The sequence below is a fragment of the Lithobates pipiens genome, unplaced genomic scaffold (genome assembly GCF_037356315.1).
Source record: "Lithobates pipiens isolate NorthernLeopardFrog02 unplaced genomic scaffold, aLitPip1_a1.2 Scaffold_18, whole genome shotgun sequence".
Lineage (NCBI taxonomy): Eukaryota > Metazoa > Chordata > Amphibia > Anura > Ranidae > Lithobates > Lithobates pipiens.
The window spans coordinates 141,274,864-141,297,926 of record NW_027507758.1 but is presented as its reverse complement, the minus strand read 5'-3'; the positions used below and the strand labels follow the sequence as shown (position 1 = coordinate 141,297,926).

Below are 23,063 nucleotides of genomic sequence, written 5' to 3'. Positions count from 1 at the left end.
GCTTTTTTCTAAGTCCTTTGTCAGCAGAGCGCTTCAGCTAAAATCCACACAAACCCAATCAATAAAATCTCCAACTTTAACACAATAAAGTAAATTTCAAAAGTCAATGCTTTTAAATCTGAGGCTTCCATTAAAAAAATTGTGCCAAGGCACTTCCTGTTAAAAAGGTGACAACAATCTATTCCAATGTCCTAATAGTTCCAATGTGTTTTCACCCCATCACAGCAGTGTTGATATGCAACAGATGAAAAACGGTGAAACAAAAAAAAAAATAATTAAAAAATAATATTAATGATGTATGGTGCTTTAGCAAAGTAGAATTTTTACATCTGCTTTAAGCATTTCAGAGACCATTTTATTTGTTTTGTTAAAGTGCAATAGAGCAAGAGGAAATTATACTTTAATCAATGGTTAGGTCCACTTTATTTACAGCTTAATATAACTGACATACCTTCTCTGCGGTCATTCCTAAGGACCCGGACTTTCTCTATCCTTCCAAGCAGAGCGCCATCTTCAGCTTAAAAACAAAGTAAAATGTTAAACTTTTAAAAAGGCCACTGGCTACAAGAAATTGTCCAATAATAAATACCAAATAGACGGCCATTTAGCCTATTGGAGACATACTAAATGGCCAAACGTTTGTGGATGCCAGACCACCACACTCACCATTTGGCCAAAAGTATGTGGACACCTCTAAGTTATTGTGTTCAGGTGTTCCTAAGTAAAGGGTACAGTTAATGCTACACCTTACAAAATACAGACATTTGCATGCTTCTGGCCCTGTAAAAAATTATTGAGGAGGCTTTTTTTCTGTTCCAACAAGACTGTGCTCCGGCCTCAGACAGAATGATTTTCTTTCCTAAAAAACAAAACAGGTTGCAGGAAAGAAAAATCGCTCGATTCCGCCATCAACACAGTCAGTGATGATGGGAAGAATCCCTCCCCCAGACAGAGCTGGGTTCGAAACGTCTATGGCTGGCTTTAGTTTGAGGAGTTTGGTTTTGGAGGAAATCGTACTGTCTGTGTAGACACTGACTTCAACCCTACCTAAACGCCTTTGGGATTAATTGCAATGCCAATTGCAAGCCAAGTCTTCTCATCTTACATCAGTACCTAACCTCAAAAAGGTTTTGGCCATGTTTTGGGCTTACACTTTCACAAGTACAATCCAACCGCTTGTAGAACATTTTTTGGAAATCAATGTCCAATAAGCTCATAAAAGGTATGGTGGTCATGTATCCATAAACTTGTGGTCATAAAATCAGGGCAATGCAGTAATGTTCTCAAATATCCAGCTGACTTCCTGTCTAGTAAACTTAAAGTGGTTGTAAAGGCTTAAAGCGTTTTGTTTTTGTTTGTTTTTTAGGGTAACAAATTGATCCAGGTTCTTTAAAGCATGAACAGCACCAGTGCTTATGCTGCGTAATTTGTCCCCCTGTATCAGCTAAAATATCTGGCCGATACTGCCCGGTGCTGCCCTCCACCACGGCTGCTGAGCCCTGACACCATGGTCAGTTTACGTGCCTCCGTCATCTGCAGCTCTGCTCTGTCCTCCTCTCTGCCCTCCCTCCCTGCCTGTCAACTCGTGCCAGTGTCCACCCCTTTCCTCCTGCTGCTGAAATAATTATTTTCAGGCAGTGTTCCCCAGTGTTAGATAATGCTATGTCTCCACTGTATGGGCTTTATAAAAAAAAAAAAAGTCTCTGTATACCTTATCGAAAACAAGGGGGTTGCCTGAAAATTATAAAGCAGAGTTTTTTTTTTAAAAAAAAAGGTATTTTTTGCTCTAATGCATTCTCTGCATTAAGGTAAAAAAAAAAAAAAAAAAAAAAAAAAAAAAACTTCCATGATCAACGCAACCCCCCCAAAACAACACTTAAATACTTTCCCCAAGACGGATCTCGATCCGGCGCTGCTCTCTTCTCACTGCACATGGAGGTACCAGCGGGAGCCATTGGCTCCTGCTGCTGTCAATTAAATCCTGTGAGAAGGGAGAGGGGGCATGGCTGAGCTGTATCAAGTCCACATATCTGCCTCTCTAGAAAGCAGCTCACTAGGGGGTAGACAGTGAAGTAGAGGTTTTGGGCCACTCTGTGCAAGACTATTGCAGAGAGCAGGTAAGTATAACAATGTTTGTTATTAAAAAAAAAAAAAAATCTATATATCTATCTATCTATATCTATCTATCTATCTATCTAACGTTACAATCACTTTGATCTTCCTGAGGCCATACAATGTAAATTTCCAACATATTATCATGCCTGGTCATATTGTTGCTCATAGTAATGAATGACTGTACGTAGGTATTAGCTTTACATGTGCAAACTCTTGAGTGGGCGTAAACCTCTATGAAAAATACATACTATGTCCAAAGATTTAACACAGTGTGTTTCAGTCTTGTTTAAAAATTGGCAGTAAAAAAATAAAAATAAAAAAAGAAATACATATGCTACAGAAAGAGTAACAAATTGGAAGAAAAAAAAAAAAAAGGTTTTTTTTACATTTGAATGGGAACATTTAAAATAAACCTCAAAAAATATAGAGGCTGCCACTGCAAAACCAACCTTCTGAAAATACTAGTTGCAGGCTGTCACACAGATTCAGTGATTACAGTCATTTCTAAATCACTGATTAAAAGAAGAAAGATTAAAGGTTTTGACTACCCTTTAATCCCACACACTGCATACATGTTACAGATCAGTAACACAAAGCATTTAAGTCAAGGGGTAAACATGACATGCTGGGCAACTAGCATGTTCAGAAGAAGATCAGCAATGTAATGTCCTATGCTACTGGCTCACTGCTTATTCACTTATTACTCCATCCTACAAAACCTCCAATTAGTGCAACGCACTTGTATGGCATGATATAATTTGCCCAATTTACAATTTGGGCTAAGAATAGTGATGAGCTCAGGTGTGTTTGGAGTGGGAACTGAACCCACAGGTTCAAGCCCACAAGAAAGCGGATTACTTGTCTGGAACAATCATCTGCAGTTGGGGCATTCCCCGACTCCACATGGTATGTCCATGGTATACATTGAATGCCACAGCAGCTTATGTTTTGCCCCTTCGTGGCGAATTTGTTAAGGTGGGTTTAGATTGAGTTAAGACTAACTAAAATCACTTCAATAAAATGGTTTTCTGATTTTTGTGGTTAGGGACGCCATTCAACATTAGCATCAAGTTATCAAAAAACAGTCCCAGATCTGAAACATATGGATATTTGGAGAAAAAAATTGGTGAAATTTCAACTCTGGGGGAACAGTCCAAACATGGATACATGCCTCCAAAACTAGGGGTAGGTGAGAGGTTTGGTAGTATCCATACATAAACAGAAAAAAAAAATCCCTTCTCATCATTTAAAGTTCTACAAAAGTTCCTTTGCTGTTAAAAAAAAAAAGAAAATTCTATAAAGTGAAGATAAAAAAAAAAAAAAAGTAGTGGCGTCCGTTGACAAACATTTTGCATTTTAGCGCAATACAAAGCTATTGCATGAATAGGACACATTGGAAATTATTTTCCAGATGTCCTTCCGCTGATCTGCATTTTACAGCTGCACTAAAATGCACGGGTGTGAATTGGCCCCAAGATATTCTTCGGTTTAAAAACGGACATTAAAAAAAGAACTTGGCTAAGGAGTGTGCATACACTGGACCTATATAATGAACAATAAACTATTCTTAACATTTCATTTAGGAGATCAGCTAATTTTCCTATCAGCATTTTTTAGGTTGACAAAAATGAACACAAAAAATATTAATAGGTTTTATTTAAAGTGTTAGCTCACTTTTTCAGAAAACATTAAAAAAGGTGAACACCCTGCAACCTTCCCCATCCATCCCCTGGTTTCCACTGTACTTGCCTCCTTGGGCGATGAGCCATCAGTGACTATGCAGCCCATGTAGCATTCTGGGGATTTGAAATCCCCTACTCTTCTTCCCCCTTCTCCCTGTAGAGCATCCAAGATGGATCAGAGTCATTCTGGTCAGTGCCGGTACATGATTGCTTTGACCAGTTGGAATTGCTTTGATTTGTCCTAGAAGCCCTACAAAAGGAGAAGAAGAGCAGGGATTTCAAATCCCAAGACCGCAATACGTGGGCACTAACAGCTCATCGCCCACTGAGGGAAGTACAGCAGGAGATTCGGGGAGAAGGGGTGTAGGGTATTTGTTCATCTTTTCATTATTTCTGTAATGGAAATTTGTAGGTTCTGTATATAATTGTATTCTATTTTATATGTATTGCACAATGCCCTCACTGTGCACACGGCACTAACAATGTTTTCAGTACATGTTTTGCATTCTTTCAAGTCCAGATTAGAATTAGCCTGCCTATGTAACGCCCCTTGTTACCATAAACGTACAATTGTAATATTAATGTGATACCTACGTAATCATGTGTATAAAAGCCTTCAAATGCGTCATAATAAAGGAGAACGGTTATTTGGAAAGATGCTGAGCGTATCTTTTGTGTCTGTTCCCTACTGCAGTAGTTATTAATTTGGAACCACTAATCAATATGAGGCTAGGAGTTGCCTATCATCAAAATATCCATTTCAGTAAAACATACACTTAGCAGTTCTGACTGTAAAATTCAGAGACTATAAACATGAATTTCAGAACATAAAAAGCAAATGATGAAAAAATAAAAGGTGTTAACTCACCACTGTCACTGTAATCATCAACTAGTATAATTTCCTTTATAAGATGAGGAGGACTTTTTTTTAATACACTGAAATAAAAAATAAAAAATGTATTTTACAGGGTTTATAGAAAACAAAACAAAAAATAGCATAACCATGCAAGCCCTTATATAGTTACTGTAAAAGAAATACAGAAAGTAACTATAGAAAATGTTCAAAAGTTTATATGGTTATAGCAAAAATATTACTTAGATGGGCAAATAAAGTATACTAGAGGGCGTTCAAGTTCGGACTAGATTGGGTTGTGGCTAAAGAAAACAAATTGTAAATCTCACCACACACTACAATCGGATTGTAAAATCTCAAATAGGCTTGTAGTACTAGGGCCTGCCTGATTGCATACTTCAGGTAGGTCCTCATATTACATAGTTTTGGTATGCCTAAGGTTTATTGTTCAGAAATTGTATGCTTAGATCGCAATTAGGTTAGTTACCCCAAGACATGTGTGCTCAATGTAGCTCTCCAGCTGTTGCAAAACTACAAATCCCATGAAGCATTGCAAGGCTGACAGTTACATGCATGAATCCCAGAGGCATGATGGGACATGTATTTCCACGACAGCTGGAGGGCCACAGGTTAAGCACCCATGCCCTAAAACATTACCCTTAGACTCAAGACACCTAGAAGTTAAATTAGGCTTTAAAGTAAACCTGTCAAAAAAAAAGAAATACATATGTGAATGCCTTTGTTAAAGAGGAAGTAAACCCTGATGAGTTTACTTCCTCTTTCATTCCCTGCAAAGGTAAAGCATAATGGACTACTATGCATAGTAGTCCATTATGTGTCACTTACCTGACACAGGAGCCAGCAAAGTCACCGCTGTCCCCTGTAGTCCGGCCCATCCATCTTCTCGGTGGGTCTCGCTGCTCTGCCGCTGTCATTCGGCGAAGCCGCGATGACGTCACATGCCCCGTAGACAGCGGTGCCTGTCTTTCGGCAAAAATATCTTGGACCTACAGGTAAGCCTTAATCTAGGCTTACCTGTAGGTCAAAGTGTGTTGTAAGGGTTTACAACCACTTTAATTTCTTTCTGAAAATGCTAGATGGCCAATTGTCATACTGACTGGTTTAAATTCTTTGTGGTCAGGCCTTGAACAAGTCTGTGCAGATCAATAAAAATTCACAAAAAAAAAAAAGAAAAAAAAAGAAAAAAAGAAGAGTCAAGTTTAGCTGAATACTTGTTCTAGGTCACTATTTTCAATAATAGAAGATCATTCGCACGTTTGCATAGAGCTGTGCTGATCTGCAGCACAAAGTCTCCCGAAAACAAGAGGTGACAGAATCCTTCAATGAGGACACCTATTCTGAGGACCATCTTCACTTTTGGAGATTTCCTCTAAAATATTTTGTCTCTGTGACAAGTAAAGGAAGCTTTCTCTGATGGTACATAGACCACAAAATAAACTGGTAGGGGGGATTTAAACTTTACGCTAGCCCAAAAAATAAAAAAAAAATAAAAAAATAAAAAAAAAATTTGGCTATACATACATTTTATATAAAAAGGGAGCAGCCATTCGGGTATATAACAAATATGGAATTTGCCACTTTCAATAATGACTGCAGCAGAACTGTCAACTGCACTGTGAATAAACCTATTTAAAAGGGCTAGAATATGGGGGATGCTCTAAGACGCCTTTCACGCTGAGGCGCTTTTCAGGAATTTTAGCGCAAAAAAAGAAAAACGCCTCATGCCTCCCCAGTATGAAAGCCTGAATGCTTTCACACTGGGGCGATGCACTTGCAGGATGTGGAAAAAAGTCCTGCAAGCAGCATCTTTGAGGTGGTGTGGGAGCGATGTATACACTGCTCCCACACCGCCCCTGACTATTGAAATAAATGGGTGTCGCTTTTGAAAAGCGTTTTTGGAAGCACCGCATCATGGGAGCTTTTAACCACTTTTTAACCCCTTCTTGGGGGTTAAAAGCACCCGGCTACAGGCCGAAAAGCAGCACCAAAGCGCCACTAAAACTAGCAGCACTTTACCGCTAATGCTGGCACCTCCCCAGTGTGAAAGTAGTAGCCTTAGGGACTCAGGGGTGAGATCCATGTGCTGGAGATCCCAGGCATGTGTTCCAACTGTGGCCCATTCTCCTTGTTGTATGATCAGTTTATTTATAGGTTGCATAAAAATCTAGTAGACCCTTGGGGAGTATGTGTCGAGGCACTCCAGGAATAGGTTTTCATGTAGAATCGTCATAATACATTGGTGAAAACAAATCTTTATTATACTAGATCATGTTATTTAACACCTTCAACTTCATAGTTCTTGGGCAGCTTTATTAGGAATGGTGCATAGACACGTGTATCCATGCCAGCAGTAAGATGGCTCCTCCAGCACATAGAGCTTCCCTAGACAGTTTTTACATCAATAAAACGTGTAATGACCCCTTACCAACAGGTCTGCAGCGTTCCTACCTATCTGTATGCTGGAGAATGCAAAAGAAGCAGTGAGGACACAAATTTCTATGATAACCCATAGAAAAATGAACCATAACTATTCCATGGCCGCCATATTTTTTCTTATGCCGCGTACACACGATCAAACAATCGGGTGGAAAAGTCCGGCAAACTCAAGTTCGCCGGACAATCCCCCCCGTGTGTAGCCTCTGGCAGACTTTTTTTACCCGAAAGTACGGCGGACTTAGAAAGTAGTTTTGCACTCCAATCTTCCTGCCGGACTCGCATTTCGGCAGACAATCCGGCCGTGCGTATGCCAGTCCGCCGTACTTTTGAAATGAACTGACTTTTTTCCAGACCGGAGAAAAGTCCGCTCATTTTGAGCGCGTCTCCTTCACGGGGCCCGTGAAGGAGACGTTGCTGACCCCGCCACCTGGTATGGACTTAAAGGGGAACCCCAACGCCGAAAAAAAATCGGCATGGGGGTCCCCCCAGGTCCACATCAGACCCTTGTCCGAGCACGCTACCCGGCCGGCCAGGAAAGGGGGGGACGAGCGAGCGCGGCCCCCCCACCCCAAAGCACCTTGTTCCCATGTTGATGAGTTCAAGGGCCTCTTCCCGACAACCCTGGCCGTTGGTTGTCGGGGTCTGCGGGTGGGGGCTTATCGGAATCCGGGAGCCCCCTTTAATAAGGGGGCCCCCGGATACCGGCCCCCCACCCTATGTGAATGAGTATGGGGTACAATGTACCCCTACCCATTCCCCAGTGAAAAAAAAAAGTACAAAAAAAAAAAACAACACAGGGTAAAAATAGTTTATTGCACAGCTCCGGGGGTCTTCAGTCTTCGGGGGTCTTCTCGCCGGACTCCTCCGCTATCTTCTTCTAGCTCTTTTACTAGCGGAGGAGCCCGGCTTTCTTCCTCGCCACCGGCCTCTTCTTCCGACTTCGGGGGTCTTGTCCCCCTCTTCAGGGGTCCTGTCCCCCGCTTCGGTTCTTCTGCCGGGCCACCGCGCCTTCTTATAGCTCTTTTACAGGCGGTGGCCCGGTCTTCTGTCGCCGCTGTCATCGCCTTCTGTTCTTCTCTTCAGATGTTGCCTCGTCGCATCCTCCGCTCACAATGGCTCTGACGCGACGCGCGGCGACTTATATAGGGACATCACCGGATGATGTCCCCGCCCATTATGGTGTCACAGTCTCAGAGGATGCTGGGACTGTGACATCATAATAGGCGGGGACATCATCCGGTGATGTCCCTATATAAGTCGCCGCACACCCGGTCCCCGTCATTGTGAGCGGAGGGAGCGACGAGGCAACATCTGAAGAGAAGAACAGAAGGCGGAGACGACAGCGGCGACAGAAGACCGGGCCACCGCCTGTAAAAGAGGTATAAGAAGGCGCGGTGGCGCGGCAGAAGAACCGAAGAGGGGGACAAGACCGCCGAAGTCGGAAGAAGAGGGCGGTGGCGAAGAAGAAAGTCGGGGCTCCTCCGCTAGTAAAAGAGCTAGAAGATAGCGGAGGAGTCCGGCGAGAAGACCCCTGAAGACCCCCGGAGCTGTGCAATAAAACAATTTTTGTGGGTTTTTTTGGACTTTTTTTCACAGGTGAATGGGTAGGGGTACATTGTACCCCATACTCATTCACATAGGGTAGGGGGCCGGTTAATAAGGGGGCCCCCGGATTCCGATAAGCCCCCCGCCCGCAGACCCCGACAACCAATGGCCAGGGTTGTCGGAAAGAGGCCCTTGTCCTCATCAACATGGGGACAAGGTGCTTTGGGGTGGGGGGGCCGCGCGCCCCCACCCCTTCCCCAAGGCACCCCCCATGTTGAGGGCACGTGGCCTGGTACGGCTCAGGAGGGGGGGGCACTCGCTCGTCCCCCCCTTTCCTGGCCGGCCGGGTAGCGTGCTCGGACAAGGGTCTGATGTGCACCTGGGGGAAGCCCCCACGCCGATTTTTTTCGGCGTTGGGGTTCCCCTTTAAGTGCATACCAGGTGGCGGGGCCAGCAAGGTCTCCTTCGCGGGCCCCGCCTACCTGGAGACGCGCTCAAAATGAGCGGACTTTTCTCCGCGTGTGTGGGCGAGTCCGTTCATTTCAAAAGTACGGCGGATAGTACGGCGGACTTAGTACGCTGTATTAGTCCGCTGAAAAAGTGCCGTGTGTGGGCAAGTAGCCCGTTTGGAAAGTCCAGCGGACAGTCCGCCAGACTAAGTCCGCCGGATAGTCCGCTACGTGTGTACGCGGCATTATTTGCACCATTTACTAGTGTGGTTAATTGAACTGTTCTGCTTACTTAAGCAAACACTTTGTATGGGTAGAATAAACATTTTCTAACATTCACGTAAAACATACAGGTATGCTGCATTCAATGTATGAACAACACTAACTATAAGGGCCAAGGATTACCGACATTGATGCCCTCCATAAAGAACTAGTTTCCTTGTATTACACATTTCTAATACTGCACCTTGGGGTGTTTAATGCCCAAGCAAACAGACAGCCCTTAGCACACTTTGGTGGTGCAGCTTTCTAGTACAATAACCAAAAGAAAATGTTTCTATTATTCTGGGAAACCATCTCAGGTTTACCAGAAAATCAGGTTTTCAGTGTCAATCTAAAATTAACAAAAAGGTAAACATTAGCCCACTTACTCACCTGACAACAGTGCGGAGTAAGGCAGACCTGGCCTCATTGTGAAATGTTATGACAACACTTGTGGCTGGTAAATCCGTTTTCCAGTGCTTTTTTCGGCATCTATAAAATATTAACAATACGGTAATCAGTACTAGTAAGTATTAACAAAAAACAAAAAAAAAAAAAAAACAGGAAGGAATGCAGTTTATATCTACACTTTAGAATAATTTTCAGAGATTCGTAGCTGGGCCTCTTGCACACGTAAGCCTAGATACTGTACATCAGTTTTTAGGCATTCAGACTTTTTTTTTTACTGATCTAAATTCATCTCATGCGGTGTATACATCAGGAAAAAAATACTATATAATTATATATATACACACATACATATATATATATACATATATATATATATACACATACATACACATATATATATATATATATATATATATATATATATATATATATATTATATATATACACACACACACACACACACACACACACACACATTATAATAATAACAACAATAATAATAATATGCACATATGTCACACTTTGTTGATTATAGAAAAGATAGAATAATTTTTACACATGGTACATGCAAATACGCAGGCCTATACAGCCCATCCTCCTTTATGTCAGTAATATCTGAGGTTCATACATCTGTATCGGGTGCAAATACCCTATATGTAATGTTATATCCTAATGTTACAACATTCCAAGAACCTATATCTGTAGGATATCAAGTGCCTAGAGAAAGTTTAGAATATGAAAAATACCAGAAATAATATGATTAATCATAATAAAGCGGTAATGGATCCCTTTGAATGGCATATTAAATGGTTGACTCGACTCGCAAAACGGAAGAAGTGCAGATCCAAACAAATGCTAGTATGTACCGACAGAAATGAATAAAAAAATGAAAAAATAGGTGGATTAAATAGTCCACGGGACTTTTGAATCATTTAAAAAAAAAAAAAAAAAGTTATAAAATGTACTAAGTAAATTACATTACTGTCAATTTAAAATACCACAACGAACTATAAAACATACACAACCTTTTATTCCAGGCCTTTAGTACAATCTGATGACCAAGTATAATTAGAAATAGATCAGGAGTTTGTGCTTCAACTAGGTGGCATCCCTGTTCATAAAAATTAATCTGCACTATAGACTTAAGAAAAAATATCTGTCCATGGGTAATTCTCCCCCTGTACATCTAAAATAGCAGATTTACAAAGTTCCCGTGAATGGCAGCTCCCAATGGTGATCACAGACCTGTTTGCTGTTTCATTCTGTAACACACAGTGTCACTCAAAATTTGTGTGTCCATTGATCACATCAGTTTAACAGCAAAAATGTATCATAATCCAGTTACAGCAGCTTGTAAAATCAGCTTCAGCAGGTTGGCACAGCTAAATTCTCAGAGTTAGCACCGTGGCATCAATTCTCCACCCCAGGCCAAACATACAGCCCGATGCTGCAATCAGAACCTACATCTAGTACTGAGATCATCCTACTGCAGCCACTAAGCTCGAAACTGGTTCCAATAATGTGCATGGAACACACTGATTTTGATGACGATTTTACAAGTCCTCGTACACATTGCTCTTTGTGAAAAGGCCAATTGCAATGTCAGGAAGCACATGGAAGCAAATTGTGAATAGTTAATAAAATTAGGAAGTGGGAAAGGGTTGTTCTCAGATCACCCAAAGTTAAAAGTTAGTGTGGTGAACTGGTGCACTACGGCTCCATCAGAATGAAAAATTCAATCCTTTAAGAATGTTATTCCTGACATGTGTCTGTTGTACCATGAATTTGTGTTATAAAGTATCCTGTTGGCTGAAAAGAGTAGCCAAAATCAATGTGATGGAAGATTTGGTAGCCACAGAGAAGGGCCACCATGAAAAAAAAAAAAAAAAAAAAAAAAATGGTACACAGAACTAGTTTGAGTCTTTGAAAGCGGAGGACCAAAACGTTGATTCCTCTGACCTGGACGAAGTTTCGGGCTGGCGACCCTTCACCCTCCCCCCCCCCCCCCTTATCTCCCACTTCTTCCCTCTTCTCCTCCTCCTCCCCTTTCTTTCTAGCGGAGACCTTAGGGGTCTATTCTAATCTTTTGTGCTCATCACACGGTGTCGATCATGCAAAAATGTCATATGGGATACAGAGACTCCTTAGACCTTGACACTCATGGTCTGAACTTCAGTCGACTGTTCACAACTACATGTGTGATATCCTGTGTGATGATGATGATCATTTTATTCTTGGAATTTTTTTTTACATGTGGTCTCTGCCTACCGTATGTTCTTTTGCAAAAATAAAGAATTGGAAAAAAAATATCCTGTTCTCTTTGTATTGCTTTCTTTGTGTAAAATAAGTGGTGATCCTGCCAGTCTATCTGCTTTTCTATTCCAAACTGACCACACTAGGCATGAAAGCATTTCCATCCCAGCATGGTCAGTTTTTCAGGAACACCGGGGAGCACCGCCTGCCTGTCCTCTTCAAAAAGAAAACCCCCCTTAGATGGGACTTTAATAGTCCCATCCCATCATAGCCTGTCTGTCCTCCAACAGCCAAACTGTGTGCTCACATGCATCACCTTTCACTAGGTAGATCAAGCGTGCTACCGTTTCTTCAACTCTACAAGCCCCTTACATAGCTGAGAACAAAGATTATGTGGATTACTGATTTAAAACACACACACACACACACACACACACACACACACACACACACTTTTGCCTTTCATTTCTACTTCATACTAAATGGGTTGTTTTATAAAAAGGTAGAGGTTCACATTTACTTTGATTATATGACGCACCAACCACGTAAATGTACAATAGGAAGTTTTCTATATTTTATCTTTTCATCAAGACCCCTTTCACACTAAAGGCAGCTTTCAGGCATTTTAGTGCTACAAAATAGCCCCTGTAAAGCACCTGAAAACCGCCTCCCATACCTCCCCAGTGTGAGAGCCCGAGTGCTTTCACATTGGGGCGGTGCACTTGCAGGTAAGTGTGAGCTCCAGCGTGTTCGCACACCCCACGTGCAGAGCCTGCCAGGAAGTCGGCACAGCGCTGCGCTAATCACAGGCAGCGAGACATTTTGCAATCTCTGCAGCCGCACATCGAGACAATGTCTCACTACCTGTGATTAGCACAGAGCAGTCCCGACTTCCTGGTGGGCTCTGCACGTGGGGTGCGCGAACACGCTGGAGCTTATCCTTTCTTGGAAGACAGGGGGGGGGGGGAAAAAGCAGCATCTTTCGGGCGGTGTAGGGGGGAATGAATGGGCAGCACTTCCGAAGCTCCACAACACGGGTGCTTTTAACCCCTTCTTTGGCCACTAGCAGGGGTTAAAGGCATCCCGCTAGTGGCCAAAATGCACCGCTAAAACAAGCGTCGCTTTACTGCCAACGTGGCTGCAATCGCAGTGTGAAAGTAGCGATAGTGCCACAAAATTACGTGCCGATTCTGCCAAAAATCTTTTCTTAGTACTCTGCCTCTTCAGAATGTCATCAGTAACACTGTTCCCCACAGACTACAAAACTACAAGGGGAGGTGTTTTGTAGTCCTTATACACTTCCTGTCCTAGGGTGACAATGCTGCTTCCCCACACATCCAGTACAGTCAGTTAGCACTGTCACCCTAGGACAGAAAGTGTGTTACTGGCATGATCACAGGGTAGAAGTCCAAATAAGTAAGAAGTGACTGGAAATTATGAGTGCACAAACACCACCAACGCGTGATCCAGCACCACATAGATGTCACGCTTACCAGAAGGCAAGCTTTGTTAAAGCCTGTATAGTAGATATCAACCCAGCAACGGCACCTCCGCGGACCACCTTGGTATGGTCTATGTAGGCAAGAGACCTTCCAAATACCAAATCGCTTGGGTGCATGCTAGCCGGCCTGCGAAAGATTATTACAGATACTTGTTTTTACCGAATATATGTAAGTGCAATTTTATTATTCATTAAATGTTGTCCCACGGATTCACACTATGGTTATCCTCTTTTTCATCTCCATGAGCCTGTAACTATCGTGTGCTCCGTGTGGCTGCTGCTGTCCCTGGTTTATCATTGATGCTTGGTCAAGGAGAGGTGACGCGAGTGATTTGGTATTTTGGAAGGTTTTTGGATATGTATTATAGCAGAAAGTAAAAGAACAAAAAAAAAATAAACATTTTCTTCAAAATTGGGTTTTTATAGCGCAAAAAATAAAAAACGCTTTATTTGTGGGGGAAAAAAAAAAAAGATATCAATCTTATTTGGGTACAGTGTCACACGCAGATGCAATTGTCAGTTAAAGCAACGCAGTGCCAAACCGCAAAAAATGGCCTTGTCATTAAGAGGGTAAAACCTTCCGGGGCTGAAGTGGTTAAAGGAGCTTCAGCAATGGCTGTGTGGTACATGTGACAACAATCTCCCGTATTGTCCATGTCTGAGCTATGGGGTACAGTGGCAAGACAGAAGTCTTTTCCTACAAGGAAAAACATCCAAGCCTGGCTAAAGTTTGTAAAAACACATCTGAAGTCTCCCAAAAGCATGTGGGAAAATGTGTAATGGTCTGATCAAACCAAGGTTGAACTTTTTGGCCATAATTTCAAAAGATATGTTTGGCACAAAAACAACACTGCACATCACCAAAAGAACACCATATCCACAGTGAAGCATGGTGGTGGCAGCATAATGCTTTGGGGCTGTTTTTATTCAGCTGGAACAGGGGCCGTAGTCAAGAAAGAGGGATTTATGAACAGTTCCAAATACCAGTCAATATTGGCACAAAACCTTCAGGCTTTTGCTAGAAAGCTGAACATGAAGAGGAACGTCGTCTTTCAGCATGACAACGACCCAAAGCATACATCCAAATCAAGGAATGGCTTCACCAGAAGATGATTAATGTTTTGGAATGGCCCAGCCAGAGCCCAGACCTGAATCCGAATGGAAATCTGTGGGTTGATCTGAAGAGGACTGTGCACAGGAGATGTCCTCACAATCTGGCAGGTTTGGAGTGTTTTTGCAAAGAAGAGTGGGCAAATATTGCCAAGTCAAGATGTGCCATGCTGGTAGACTCATACCCAAAAAGACTGAGTGCTGTAATAAAATCAAAAGGTACTTCAACAATAAAGTATTAGTTTAAGGGTGTGCACACTTATGCATCCATACTGTTTTATTTTTTTTATTTTTTTTACTCCCATTCACCTAAAGGATTTCAACTGAGTTGTACAGTTTATAGGTCACATTAAAAAGGTGGAAAAAGTTCTGAAATTAATTTACCTTTGTCTCATTTATTTACATCACAGAAACCCGACAACCCAACTTTTTATACCCACTGTATGTAAACCCTACCGGTTAGCCCTACCTACCTGCTGTCCTTCGATCAATTAAATACTGAAAGTTTTTAATTAGATCTGATTAATAAAGGCAAAAAATGCCAGTTGGTTCCGCTAGAAATCTACCAAGCTTGCAACTTCGGCTGCATTCACACCTGAGCGTTTTCAGCTCGTAAAACGCTCATCTCGAAAGTTTCAAAAAGCCCAACAAGCAAAATCACATTCTTTTAAATGGTCCCTGTTCACATCTGACCAATCTGTTAAGCAAAAACGCTCAAAAAAGTACACAAGCTTTTAGGCAGATTACAGGTATTTTACATTGGTGACTTTTGGACCTCAAAACACCTGTACAAAAACACCAGAAAAAATGTCAGAAAAACGCCTGAAAACGATACGCTCAGGTGTGAATGCAGCCTTCCTGTGCAAATCTCAATTTGCGAATGCACTTGAAACCCCTTTCTGTACATAAAGTGGGCCTGAGATATTAGGTTCCGTTTACTTCAAAACTGTTTTTTTATGCGAGTCATGGGATTTATTCAATCAAAAATATGCATCTTTTTATCATTAAAAAGCAATTTGGGATATGGATGGTGTCAAAATGTTTGCTACAAAATGTCGTTAGTTTCTTTATGTTTAATGAGAACAGCACAGCCTAATTAAGAATTTTAAAAAGTACTAATGACCAAAATATTTTGGAAGATAAAGTCGTTTGTTCCTTAGCATACGGATGAGTGACATGCACAATGAGAAAAAGCCACCTAAGACTTTATCTCAAGTTTATTCCCAGGCTGCAGGTCTATAAATCGTCTAAATCGTCTAAATCTTCTTTCAACGTACTGCATTCCAAACGCAGATTGATAACTTGATTTGCTTAAATCTTTTACATCCTTCGGCAAATGCCACCAGGATATACTGCATGCATCTATAAGAGATGGTTTCCAAATTTCCAATTATATGATAAAGCAGCTCAACCTATTAAGGACACTTAAATATTTGTATAGCAACAGTGCATGAAGTATATTTACCAGGTAAACATAGAATCAGAATATCAAACAAGGTTGGTCAACCATTCACTGTAACCAATGTAGTTTGAGGACATACCTAAAAGATCCATTCAGTTAGTGTCAAATCAGGTAGGCAATTGTAGTTAGTGGTAGATATTAAGGAGGTTGTACAATCAACATGTATATGGTCAGCTTTAACCATCGTGACAAAGGACATCCTCAATCTAATGCCATGTGAGTTTTGTAAATATTTAAAGTGATACTAAAGTCAATTTTTTTTTCTTTAAATAAAAAAAAAAGAAGGTTATACTTTCTTGCTCTGTGCAACCATATTGCACAGAAAGCACCCTCTTCTGTTCCTCTGGCAGTTCACTGCTGGGGCTATTGGCCTATCCCTACTTCGGGTGCTAACTTAGAAAGCTGGAGGATAATGAGGCACCTGTGCAGGTGCGCTCCTGAGCTGGACTGTGTGCATCCATAGACACAAACAGCACGGTAAACCACAACTCTGCTGCCTCCTCAAAAATCTGACTAACAGCAACAGCAGCCTATGGAATTACTTCCCTCAGTTTCTCCTGTAAACACGAGGGGGGGGGGGGGGGCTGGGGGATACCAGCCATATGGTCTGGATTTTTTTCAGAGCATAGATTGGCTCTGTAAAGTCAGCCGACAGCAGCAGTGTTAATTTTGGCAGCAAATTTCATTTTAGTCTTAGTCTAATGCCGCGTACACATGACCAGACTTTCCGGCAGACTAGGTCCGACTGTCTTCCCGATGGACTTTCGGCAGAGTTCCGACAGACTTTCCAACTGAACGGACTTGGACACACACAATCACACCAAAGTCCAACGGATTCAAAACGTGATGATGTACGACCGGACTAGAATAAGGAACTTCATAGCCAGTAGCTAATAGCTGCCCTAGCGTCTGTTTTCATCGGAACAGCATATAGACGAGCGGATTTCTCCATAGGAACTGGGTCCGGCGGAGTTACGGCAGAAAACTTTGAAAAATGTTCTATTTCTAAAGTCCGTCAGATTTTTGGACAGCAAAGATCCGATGGAGCCCACACATGATCGAATTGTCTGACGGATTTGTTCCGTCGGACCTTTGTTGTCGAAAAGTCCGGTTGTGTGTGTACGCAGCATAAGGACTAAAATGGCATTTTAGTTTTAGTCCCATTTTAGTCATCATATTTTAGTGGACTAAAATTTCAAGCACATTTTAATTGAATAAAATCATTTTAGTCTACTAAAATCAAATGTGTTTAGTTAAATTGTAATGCATTATTTAAGCATTTCTCTAGAATTTCCAAACTCTAGACTGAAGAGGTTAAAGTGGTTGTAAAGCCTTACATATACCCAGTAAAGTGACTGGCCTCAGGTAATATACAATGAAAAAATGAAACAAATCCTCTTACATATGATGTACTTGTGTAACTACAGCTGTCTTTCCTTACATCCATTCAAGGTGGAGAATTTACACAGGATCTCTCAGTTCTGAAAAGCAGGGGATGGAGAGCTGAAGTTAAATCAGCGATGAGAGCTCTGAGAGCTGATTGGAGGGCAGAGACACACCCTCTTCAAACAGCAAGAAAGCCGAGGCTGTCAATCAGCTGGAGCTCCCTCCCCTGTTATCATTTTTCTCTTGGTTTCAACAAAACTTGTCAGAAGTGACTCATACAGATACCAGAGGAATGAAGCAGCAAAAAGAATGGAACTTAGCGCTCTGGATTGAGACAAGCACACACTATACAGGGATATGTATTGTTCATATTTCATTTTTGAGGTTTACAACCACTTGGCCACGACTACCTAACAGTTTGTAGACATGGATTCATCAAACCTAACTTCAAGGTGAAGTTCACCTTTACAGAAAAATCTGTAAGGTGAACTTACACTGGACCCTCTACTTACACCCCCCGGTGTCGTTGATCTGGAGTCCGGCGATTACCTGCACTGACATCGGGTCACTGCTTCACCGATCCGGGGCTTCTGAATCTCCTAAATGCAACACGTCAGGAGGTACATATAGGTGCATTCTAATTGGTCGACACCGTCACATAGACAGAGCTGACTAATCAGAACCCGCATAGCCCATCCTGTCACCATAGGCAAAGAGGAGAGAAAGCCTCTGGGATTTCATATACCTGAACCACCCGACTCCAGGTTAGCGGGACGAGGTTCTATTTTAAGTTGACCTTACAGATTTTCTGTAAAGGTGAACTTACACTTTAGAAAGGAGTGCTGACATACTTTTCACATTTTGTGAAGATTCCAATAGGATTGCCCACAAAAGAATCAGAGACTGTTAAATGTAATGTGTTTGTTTCAAGAGAATCAGTGTGGTGAGATTCCCATTGCAACAGAGCAAGCATAAGAAAAGGTCTGACATGAAGGAAAAGTTAGGGAGAAGAGAACAGACAACGGTTTGGTAGAAAGGAGAGAGTGATGGAATGATACATATACCATGTATTCATTGGGTTAAAAAAATACAAAAAATAAGGGGCACATTCGAGTTTTGGTTGCAGCTCAAAGCACAATAAAAGAATCTCTAGGTAAAAAATAGAGTGGAAAGCGGATGGGCCCGTTGTCAAGTTTTCATGGTCCTGTGCCCTTCTGTTTGTAATGGTGACCACTGTCTCAGAAAGACAATGAGAGAAATCCAAAATCTAAACGTTGTCCCTATAACAAGAGGTAGGGGGGAATTATCCAATGGGGACACCTGTCCCAGGGGCAAATCTCACATTTTTGGAGATTTCCTCCAAATTTCAGTTGTGCCTCTGGGACAGGAAGCGAAGAAGATTTTCCCCAATGGTACACAGATGGCAAAAATAACCTGGCAGGGGTAATAACCCTTCCTTGTTCCTTTGAAAACTAATAAAATATTTTGTCGATGCATACAATTTCATCTCTAAATAAATGGACCAGTCACCCAGGCACATCACAAATATGGACTTTGCTGCACTTAGATACTAGGCCAGTGACCATCTTTTTTGCAATTCAGCTTTGCAATATCACAAGTCAACATTTAAAGGATAAGTTCACTTTTGGGAACACATCTGGTAGTGACCGTATGAACAGCATGTAATACACCATTTGATACATATTTTTTTACAATGTTGCTTTAGGAACTCAAGTTTTAACCCTTCCCTACTACCCAAAACCAAAAAGCAAAGATTTGTCTATACATACGCTTTAGGAATGATTCATTATAACTGGGGGGCAAAAGGAAAAACAAAACTAAACTAAGAAAATGACCTAAAGCACCAGGTGTCAAATGCCATTTTATAGGGGGAACTGAAAACGAGAAACTGACTAGCTGCTGTAGACAATTCTACCTCTGTTCTAAATTTCTCCAGTTTTAATGAATCAATCCCTGGTCCCTGGGGATTAGGGATAAAAGGATGTGGTAAATTTAATGACTTAAGCAAGCGGTAAGGTAGACACAGCTTGTCAAATAAATTCATTAAACGCCAAGCAGATCTCCTACAGAACTGTTTTTAAGCGTAATTTCTGGCATATCAGAATACTCATCACCCTTTGAAAGTTTACATTAGAGCGTGGTATCAGTAGTATAATAACTCAGATTGTTCAGTTGCTATGACAATGCCCTTTCTATGGCAATACTCTGTTTCAGGTTCTGCTCTTTGTGCCATCTGCTGCAGCTTCAGTTGCTGAATGAAGGAAATGTGCTTGTCTGACAGCTGCCTTTGTCTGCGTTGTTGTGGGTTCAGAGCTGCTTCACAGAATAAAAATCTGAGGATTCTGGGGAAAAGAATGAAACTCAACAAGTCAGGGTCACAAGCAGAAAAGCTCCGTACTAAAAAGGTCAGGAATCCTAGTAAGATCTGGTAGATGGAATATTTAACAACCTAATGGTTTACAGACTTCAGTAGTGAGATGTTAGTCTTCACACCTACAATGACAGCTGCTATGAGGTCACGCATTTGCTATTAACACGATATTAAAAGGCCTGTACACACAATACAAACATTGGATGGAAAATTTGTGCAACAAGCTGTCTGACGATTTTCAGATAGTTAGTACAGTGCTTTCATCAGCTGCAGGGGCGGACTGACCATTCGGGCACTGCCCGAGGGCCCCATGCCACTAAGGGGCCCCATCAGGGTTGGCAGCCTCAATAAAACCAGGGACAGTATGTAAAAATCTGTTTTTAAAAAAAAATCACAAGATTATAGCTGCCCCGCCTCTCCAGTACCTTTTCAGTGTGCGTGTGTGTATACTGTGTGTGTATACTGTGTGTGTATACTGTGTGACCCCATAATCTATTGGGGCCACATGAGTTGTCAGTCCGACCCTGGTCAGCCGATTTCGCCTTTTCATCAGACAAAAGCTGGATGTGCAGGCTATAACATTTTTGTCGGATGTGAACTTGTCCGATTTTCGTTTCATTAGTACAGTTTTCCTAGGAAAAAAAAAAAAAAAAAACACAAGAGCAAGACAATGCACACTCAGAAACGAAAGAATACATACAGAACTATTCAAACACATTAAGTCACTTCTGGCAACGTATACTGTCGTACGAAAGTTTTCGTATTGTGAGTAAACTCTTCACTTTCGACATGAGACTAGCGTGCCACAAAAAAAAAAAAAAAAAAAAAAAAAAAAACAGACTTTCAGTCCTCCTCTTCTTGGGTCCCCCGCCTGCGCTCCTGGCCCCTCCCTCCTGACCCCACAGCAAGCAGCTTGCAATGGGGGCACCCAGGCAGGCTCGCTCCCGAGGTGCTGCTCTGCATGTCTATTCACAGACAGAGCCACGGCTCAGCTCTGCCCCTCTCTCTTTTCATTGGCTTACTGGCTGAAATTGACAGCAGCGGGAAGTAATAGCTGCCGCTGCTCTCTCAGCCAATGAGGGAGAGTCCCTGGCAAGCCAAGGTTCTTGTGCACAGCCCTGGAGGAAGATTGGACTCAGGTAATTATTGGGGGGCTGCTGCACAGAGAAGGTTTTTTTACCTACCTTTAGGCTGGGGATGCGGATATAAACTGCTAAAATACATTTTCTTATCAGCAGTATATAGCAGTCCATCAGTGTCCTGCAGAGCACCAATTCAAGCTTGTAGGAGGAGTTTTCATTCTCCTCTGACTGTCCTACGAGGCTGCATGACCCCTGACCCTCTGTCTGGACAGTGCCGATTGGCTCACATACACCATCTCCAAAATAAATGAAACACTCTACTAATACAAACCAAACTGAGCATGTGCAAAGTACACCTAAGGCTCTGTGCTATCAGCAGATGGATTGGGGACAATGGAAGGATCAGAGAAGACAAGATCAAATAGCCCTTTTACACAATGCAGAGATTTAACCCCTTTGGTTCCACAGAGAGTATAATAAACATATTTACTGCATTTACAGACTGATTTTACGGTTGTGGGTTTATTAACACTTTAATAAATCATTAAAAGTATTTTTATATTACATGCAGTGCAAGTACCCAAGTTTGACTTCATGCTAGCTCCCTGCAGTCTACTGTACAGTCTGCATCACAAATTTAAAAACAAAAAAACAACAACGGATACTGGTTTGCACTACAAAAAAAAAAAAAAAAACAAACAGATCTAAGCCATCTGCTGCAAATGGTAACAGAACTGTAAGCTGAGTGCAGCACATTATCCAGTATGTAGACACATTAAAACGCAAAAAAGTTCATGCAGAGTTCAAATGCTATACCTTACAGCTCGAGAAGCACTCTAAACTAGAAGAGATCCAGTAGCATTTAAATTTGAAAGGAAATAACTTTAACCACTTGCCAATGACCCAATAGCAAATTTACTGTGCAGGATTACACATACATACATACATACATACATACATACATACAATCCTGCACTTCTGGGCACGAGGAGGCACCACCAGCGGCTTGCTCCTGCTGCGATTTTACACAGCAGGAGCTGATCAGAGGGTCCCGCAGACCCCGATTTTCATTGGCACCTGCTGATCGTTCGGTACACATGTAGAACTATGTAAACAAGGCAGATTGCCATTCTGTCAGTACAGAAAGCATGGATCCTGTGTTCCAACCTGATCCATGCCTTCTACTAGTAAAAGCACCTCCACCACTACACTGTAACATCAGCTAGGCACACATTTAAACCTTTGATCACCCCTGATGTTAACCCCTTCCCTGCCAGTGTCATTAGTACAGCAAATGCATATTTTTAATCACTGTAATAAAAATAAAAAAATAAAAAGTGTCAGTTAGGGGTCCGATTTGTTCACCCCAATATCACAGTCTTGCTATAAAGTTGTTAATCGCTGCCATTATTAGTAAAATAAAAATTACATAAATATAGCCCATAGTTTGTAGACGCTATAACTTTTGCGCAAACCAATCAATAAACACTTATTGGGATTTTTCTTTAACAAAAATATGTAGCAGAATACATATTGGCCTAAACCAATGAAGAAATTAGATTTTTTTTACTGGAAAGGTTTTATAGCAGGAAGTAAAAAATAGTTTTTTTTTAAATTGTCGGACGTTATTTGTTTAAAGCGCAAAAAATTTGACGATCAAATACCGCCAAAAGAAAGATCTAGTTGTGGGAAAGTACATCCTATTTGGATACAGCGTTCCACAACCACACAATTGTCAGTTAAAGCAGTGTCATATCGCAAAAACTGGCCTGGTCAGGAAGGGGGGTATATCTTCCAGAGATGGTGAAGTGATCAAATCATACACTTACACCTTAAAGTGCAACTCCACTCAAAAGGGAAAGCTGCTCCCCCCCCTGCCACATTTGGCAGGTCGTTTTCTTCTTGTGTGTGGGGGGGGGGGGGGGGGGTATAGCGGGCACCTAGTTTTGATAGGCTCTCACTTCCACTCAGATTGCCTAGGTGATCTGAGTGGAAGTTCTTCCTCTCGGCCTCCCCTCCGGCTGCAGGACCAGTCTCAAAGCACAGCTCACTAATGAACAGTGGGCAGCTGGCCGTGAAGAAGAAAGCAGCATGTTTTGACTCC

General features: G+C 41.8%; 1 protein-coding gene across 2 annotated transcripts in view; it reads right to left on the bottom strand.

The window, feature by feature from the left end:
* Nucleotides 1-23,063, bottom strand: part of GALNT2 (polypeptide N-acetylgalactosaminyltransferase 2) — a 192,033-nt gene that overhangs the window by 108,575 nt on the left and 60,395 nt on the right. For both annotated transcript variants that reach the window (XM_077486200.1, XM_077486201.1), the window contains 3 exons: nucleotides 9,756-9,854; nucleotides 4,666-4,733; nucleotides 452-517 (listed from right to left, as the gene is read on the bottom strand). In XM_077486200.1, the coding sequence (XP_077342326.1) occupies nucleotides 452-517; nucleotides 4,666-4,733; nucleotides 9,756-9,854 (233 nt within the window). The remainder of the gene's footprint in view (nucleotides 1-451; nucleotides 518-4,665; nucleotides 4,734-9,755; nucleotides 9,855-23,063) is intronic.